The sequence below is a fragment of the Arachis ipaensis genome, chromosome B6 (assembly GCF_059453495.1).
Source record: "Arachis ipaensis isolate K30076 ecotype BB chromosome B6, ASM5945349v1, whole genome shotgun sequence".
Lineage (NCBI taxonomy): Eukaryota > Viridiplantae > Streptophyta > Magnoliopsida > Fabales > Fabaceae > Arachis > Arachis ipaensis.
Window position 1 is genome coordinate 3,793,073 of NC_142441.1, and position 7,274 is coordinate 3,800,346.

The 7,274-nt window shown below is 33.0% G+C and overlaps 1 protein-coding gene across 1 annotated transcript; it reads left to right on the top strand.

The window, feature by feature from the left end:
• Positions 1-931: 931 nt before the first annotated feature.
• On the top strand, positions 932-4,185 carry TBL1 (trichome birefringence-like protein (DUF828)). The gene is made up of 5 exons (XM_016349414.3): positions 932-2,336; positions 2,556-2,748; positions 2,850-3,043; positions 3,156-3,314; positions 3,417-4,185. Exons 1-5 carry the CDS (start codon positions 1,357-1,359, stop codon positions 3,769-3,771), a joined length of 1,881 nt encoding a protein of 626 aa, XP_016204900.1. The 5' UTR covers positions 932-1,356; the 3' UTR covers positions 3,772-4,185.
• Positions 4,186-7,274: the final 3,089 nt, after the last annotated feature.

Sequence of the window (7,274 nt, forward strand, 5' to 3'; positions counted from 1 at the left end):
ACACGATCCAATCTATATAAAATTTTATTATCTTAATTATTAAAACAAAATTTGTATTTTAACCACTTTCTGAATTGTAAGAGGTGAATCTTCTTTGAGATATGATAACTCATAATCTTATAGAAAAAGAATTTCGCCTCTCTTTGAGATATGATTTCATTCTATCTAAACACATAAATTTTACTTCATTAACTCTCTAATTAAAGTGTTGGAGTATCTTGTAGTTGTAGATACTATTTTCACTGTTTCAAGATCCAATTCAAATTTGATGAGTTCCAGATCAAATTCAAACAAAATATAAAAATATATATTGAAAATAATAAATATTATGTATTCATATACAAATAATTAGGGATTATACACAATATTTTTATAAAACAATTTATTCCCCACGCCAATGGTCCCACATGCTACAGACCGAAGAATTTTCTTAATTTTGTGGTTTGGTTCTAAACGCATTTAATATGATTCGCACTAATTTGTTGATGGGTAGGACATTTATCATTTATGTTTTTTCAAAACAAATTACTTTAATTTTTATAGAAGTTCGTTAACATCTGCTTTTATGATATATTTTATGAAAAAAAAAATCACTAAAATTAATAACTTTATTTATCAGTATTAAAATAGTAAGAGAAAATGATAAATAGGTCTCTGACTTTTTATTCTGTGAATATTTTTGTTTTTGACCATTGAAAAATACTTTTAAGTCTTTGATTTTCATAAAATTTGGACGGATCAGTCTCTCTATCTAAATACCTCTGTCAGGGACTGATCCATCCAAATACCTCCGTTAGAGACTGATCCGTCCAAATTTTATGAAGATCGAAAACTTAAAAATATTTTTTAATGATCAGAGACAAAAATATCCGCAGGGCAAAAGATTAGGAACATATTTATCCTTTTCTGAAATTGTAAATTACTGCGTTGATGTGTTTTGATGATCCAAGATTGTTTAAGGTGTGGGTGGAGATATGGAAAGGGTATGTATATTATGGGCTTTTGAAGTCCATAATAATTGAGCTCCAAACGCGGCTTCACCGACATAAACGCCTTTTTTATCTCTTATTAAGTTATTATATCTTACTAAGAAGTTCTAAATTTAAGGTAAAAGAAAATATGAGAAATTAATAAAAAAATGATTTAAAATTAAAAGCATAAATTTGATTGACTAATAAAAATAGCAAAGTAGGGTAAAACTGAGAATGCATGAGTATGAGAAGGAAAATCGTCGGCACTAGTGTGTTCACTTTTTCTCTTTCTGTTGTTGAGTGTTGTACTCTGTACTTTAACATGTTCAGTTCTTCTTCTTCATAATCTAATTAATTACAAACATAATCTACTCTTTCTTCTTCCATGGCTGAAGCCACCAAGTACTCGCCGATCGGTGCTGCTTCCAACAACAACCTCAACCTCGGCACCGACCTCAAGACTCTCTTCCCCGTTCTCAAGACCAGAAGAGCCGTCACTTTCGCCTACGCTTTCACCATCTTCTTTGTTGCCGTCACCATCTTCCTTGCTTTCTCTCCTTCTCAAAACGCTTCTTCTCCTTGGTTCACCAACATCTTCTCCTCTTCCACTCTTCCCACCGCTCCTTCCTCCTACAAATCACAGTTATCTTCCGTTTTCTCTTACTTCTTCAACACCACTTCTTCTGATCATGATGATAATAGTAACAATCCTTTTTACCCTCCTGATCCAATCACCAACACTACTTCTTCTTTTACTTCTACTTCTAGATCTGCCAATGCCACTTCTCAAACTCATGATAACACAACAAGAGCAGAGCCACTTCAACCTGCAACAACCGCTTTACACAACACCACTCTTGTAACTTCCACCACCAACACCACCAACAATTCTTCTCAATCTCATGCTGACAACTTCAAGGTAAAGCCACCACCCCTTAAGCAAGAATCAGATGCTGCAAATCACACAAGCAAAACCGGTGGAGCCAAAGGTGAAACCACGGCGAATCTAACTTCAAATGCTGTTTCAGCACCTGCACCTGCTGCAAGCCATGTTCCGGTGGGGACACCTCATCAGAATCTGAGTTCTGGTTCTGCTCCTGTGAAGGACAATTATTCCGTGAAGGGTGTTGTGTCAGGGAATTACACGGCTTCCCTGGCGAAGAAGCAGAGTTATGATGAATTGATGGAGTCACTTGCCAAGTGTGATTTTTTCCATGGAGAATGGGTTAAGGATGATAGTTACCCTCTCTACAAACCGGGTTCTTGCCCTCTGATCGATGAACAGTTCAATTGTATTGGGAATGGAAGGCCTGACAAAGATTATCAGAAGTATAAGTGGAAGCCCAAGGATTGCACCCTCCCAAGGTATCTCAACCTCTTGAATCTGGGGTTCTGTTGTTCTATTTAGTGGTTTCATGATTTAATATATTAGATTTCAAAGTTTATGATTTGATGAATGTTTCTGTTTTTAATTGTTCTAGATGCTTCTGAATTTTTTTTTCTTCCCTTTTGGGGTCCCAATTTGGTTGAATTGATGAGCTGATATCTGTGTGGATATGCAATTTGTTGATCTTGCTTTTATAGGATGGATGCACATCGGATGCTGGATTTGTTGAGAGGGAAAAGATTGGTTTTTGTTGGTGATTCACTCAATAGGAATATGTGGGAGTCTATGATTTGCATACTGAGAAATGCTGTAAAGGATAAGAAGAAGGTTTATGAAGTAAATGGAAGAGTCCATTTCAGAGGGGAAGCCTCTTATTCATTCATATTCGAGGTAAGTGTTCAATTCTTTCTGCCTAGATCTTTTACTATTTTTCCAATCTGGTTTTTGTTATTCTTATACTCAGTGTTGGTTTTTGCATGATGGCCTTGTAGGATTATAACTTCACAGTGGAGCTTTTTGTATCACCATTCTTGGTTCAAGAGTGGGAAATGCCAGACAAGAACGGAACGAAGAAGGAAACGCTTCGTCTCGATTTAGTTGGCAGATCTTCAGATCAATATAAAGATGCAGATATCATTGTCTTCAACACTGGTCATTGGTGGACTCATGATAAAACTTCCAAAGGGTAAGTATTGCAATTTCTATGAAATTAGGCCAACTTTGCTTTGTGTTTTTCATAATATGCCTTTGTGTTCTATGCTAATTTGATCTCTTTTTTTGTCCATGAAAATTTCCAGGAAGGACTATTACCAAGAAGGTAGCCATGTCTATAATGAACTAAACGTCCTCGAGGCATTCCGAAGAGCGATAACTACTTGGAGCAGGTGGGTTGATGCCAAGGTAAACCCATCCAAGTCTATGGTCTTCTTCAGAGGCTACTCTGCTTCCCATTTCAGGTAAATTGATTATGGTGATCTCTCACATTACTTGATTTGCACTTAGTTGAGAGACTTCTCTGATCATAGAAACTTTTCTATTTTGAATCATGCTTACTGCAGTGGTGGACAATGGAATTCGGGTGGAGCATGTGATAGTGAAACCGTGCCTATAGACAATGAGAAGTACCTAACAGAATACCCTCCTAAAATGAGAGTTTTGGAGAATGTGCTGAAGAATATGAAAACTCATGTATCTTACCTTAACATCACTCGAATGACGGATTTCCGGAAGGATGGTCATCCCTCCATATACAGGAAGCAAAACTTGTCACCGGAGGAAAGGAAATCGCCGTTGAGATTCCAAGACTGCAGTCACTGGTGCCTTCCGGGGGTTCCGGATGCATGGAATGAGATCCTCTATGCTGAACTTCTGGTGAGGCAGTACAAAAAAAAGCAACAGCAGAAGAAAGCATAGGTATTAAACCAATCATCACCAATGTTCTTCCCCACAATGAGTTTAAGCTGAAAGCTTAAGCTTTATACAGATGCAATATACCATTTTTGTCCCATCCATTTTCTTGGATAGGGAAAGCAAGATTCCATATAGAGAATTCCATTTCCACATCTACATTTTCCAAGGTTCATATAGTTAATGTCAAGTGCAAAGATATATACACATATATAAATTAAGATATGTGATTACCTTGAAACTCTGCAATAAATTTGTCCATATGAGAAGCTTAGGTTTGTAAGGCTGGTGGTGTTTGTTATTGCAAATCATCTCCTTGCATTGAAGGGTTGATCCTATTGTACATCTCAAATCAATTAGATTTTGTTTATTTTTAATGTAATCAAATTATTTAAATATAATACGTTCTTGGGGGTTCTATATAGTTGATTAATTTATCTGACTGCTTGTTGATTTGAAATATGATGTTAATTAGATGCAATATGGTTTGCTATAAGATACAATGGTTTTTATTTGATCCACAGTCAATTCTAGATGCCATGAATAAGATTGGTTTTATTAGGAACGATGCAATGGGGTCCGATAATTTAATAATATAGATTAGAGTAAAGCCACAATTAGATCTTCGAACATTTTGACTTTAGACTAATTAGTCATTGAGAAAAAAAAGTATCAACTAGGTCTTCCACAATAGTAAATAGTGGATATGTATATCTTTTTCTCTAGGAATAGTGCGAAACAAAACGGAATTGTCCATATATTTCGTTTTTTACAATGGTACATATCTCACTGCTGTCACATGAGCATGGAAACAATGTAGTTTTAGACAATGAAATTTTATTATCTTAGCTATTTATTTATCACAAATTCTACTAAAACAAATGAAATTTTTCTCCAAAAATTATTATCTACACAATCTTTCATAAATAGATACATCAGAGTAGTTAACGGTACTATCGTGGAGAACCAAATTGATATTTTTTTTCAGAGATTAATTACTCCAAAATCAAAATTTTTAGAAATCTAATTGTCATTTACTCTATAGATTATAACAAACTTATATTAAACTAAAATCGTTGGCCTGTGTGAAAAGCAGTCTTTGTTGGTCAGTTAAAAACATTGAATTTGAATGGGTGCCTTAATCCACATTGTAAAGTGGAACTTTATCTTCCTCATCAACACATGGAACCTTGACTATTGCAATTGCAATTGCATGTCAATGCATTGCATAGTAGCTTGTACTTTTCTTTCTTTTCATTTTTTCTAAAACAAAAAAAAGTCGTAAACCTTCGAGTATCTGTACCATATTGGATTAAAGGACACGTTGGTTGAATGGGTTATGATCCGTGAATATTAGCTATAAACTCAGTTACTTAATACTTATGCTGGGTAATCCCTGTTTCTTCATATTATCAGCAAGTTAGGCCAATAGATCGTGTACAACTTTACCTTAAAACGATAAATTAGACATCTATGGTTAAGATTTACAGATTTACGGTCCAGCGAAGCACGTGTACGATGTGAGAAAAATAGTCTTTGCCACTAACAAAGCATTGAATGATGGAAGCATATAGTTGGACACTCGTATAGTTGTAAAATTTAGCATGACGATCATAACAAGGTATGTGCAACACGTGAAATTAACAAATACCTAACATAACTAATTAATAAACTCACGTCATGTGTCAAATGAAACAACATGCTTGTTGGAAACTTGGGATATCAAACAACAATGTAGGAAAAATTAGAAGAAAATAGCTAAAACAGAGTTTTTGGAACTTGAGTTTCTTTTTTTTTTTTTGGTAAGAGTATGGGCTGGAAAACCCAACTCACAAAAAAGCACAACCAACATAAGGCACATACGTTGAGTTTCTTTTATTCTCTTTTTGGGACTGGAAGTTGAGCTAAGTTTTGGTCCACTTTTTGTGTTGAAATGGGCCAAGCCCATATTAAAAAATTAAAAAAATAAGGGAAAAAGGTCCCTAGACAGTGCTTAAAAAAAAGAATCCCAAAAAAAAAAAAACAAAAATATCATTAGGACTAGGGTTTGGTGTTTAGAAATTAGGATTTTTACTTACCAAAAAAAAAAAAAAGAAATTAGGATTTTTAATTTTCAGTGTACATCTTGAAACGAGTACGATGAAAAATACATTTTTGTATCAAAACAAAAACATATTTTAAGCTTCGGAGCTTATTGAAAAATAATAATTTAAAGCTTTTAATACATTGCATATAAATTTTTGTTTTTTTTTTTATTTATGACTATGTTTGTTTGAATTGAGAACGAGTGAGCCTCAAGACACCTTGATTTAATGAGATTTTAATTTCTTTTTCACTTGTGAATGTGTTTATTCTTTATAGTTTTTGTTCTTTAAAAAATGATCTTATTTTAGTTTATTCAATTATGAGAAGTGATACTCATAGAGAGGGAGTGAAAAAGAGAGAAAGTTAGAGAATGTTTAGTTTATTTTATTATAAAGTTGGTTTCCTTAGACAAAGCTTGGGCATGTTGCTAAATGGGAAAAGAAAAGAAGGAAGCAAGTGTTTGCATAAATGAGAAATTAAGAAGAAAATAGGGTGGTTTTTTTTGGCAGTGGGAGTGACAGTGCGCAGTTAAGAGGCTGCTTCATTAAAGAATGACAAGCCAACAATGAAGCCGTAGAGCTAAGTTGACCTTATTATATATGCATGGTTATTGGTGATCACCATAACTTATTGCTCTTAATTAATTAATTATTTTAGCTACCATCCAACACCTATATAACCTACCTACATGCATGCTGCATATATAGCTACCCATTAGCTTCTATATGGGTCAACAACATAATTTATTTGATTGACAAAACAATACAGAATTTTTAGGGTTTCATTAATAAACTATTTAAAATGCTCCAATTATGTCTAGCTTTTGGTATTATTCAATAGAAATTTTTGGGCCAATAAATTTTAGTATTTTTTGTTATTATTTGATCAATATCAATATTAAATTATATTTAATAAATAAATTTTATTAATCTATGTATATAAAATTCTGATAAATAAATACAAATAAAAATATTTACTCATAATAATGTAATATATTATTCATTATTCAATTGTATTAAAAAAGAAAACTAAATTGTAAAATTATATTTTATAAAAGACTAAAAGACAAATATATATATATTTTTTATCTATCATTTACGTGGAGTTATCTATATCTATAAGACTTATGTAAAGTGTAAAATAAATCAAAACTTTTAATCTATTATCATATAGCTCAGGCAAAATTACATCCTTTGAAAATACTAAAATGATTGTTTAAATAATTGGACCATAAAACTAAATTAATTTAGATTAAAAACAAATGACCTTTTCTTCCGTTGAAGCATAACCAAATCAAAGTGGTAACCATAAAAAACTAAAAACCAGACATAAATGGCATTATCCTCGGCATATACGACTCATATATGCATATATAAATATATATATATAGGTATAGAATAGTAGCAGTCAGAGGAGAGGACACA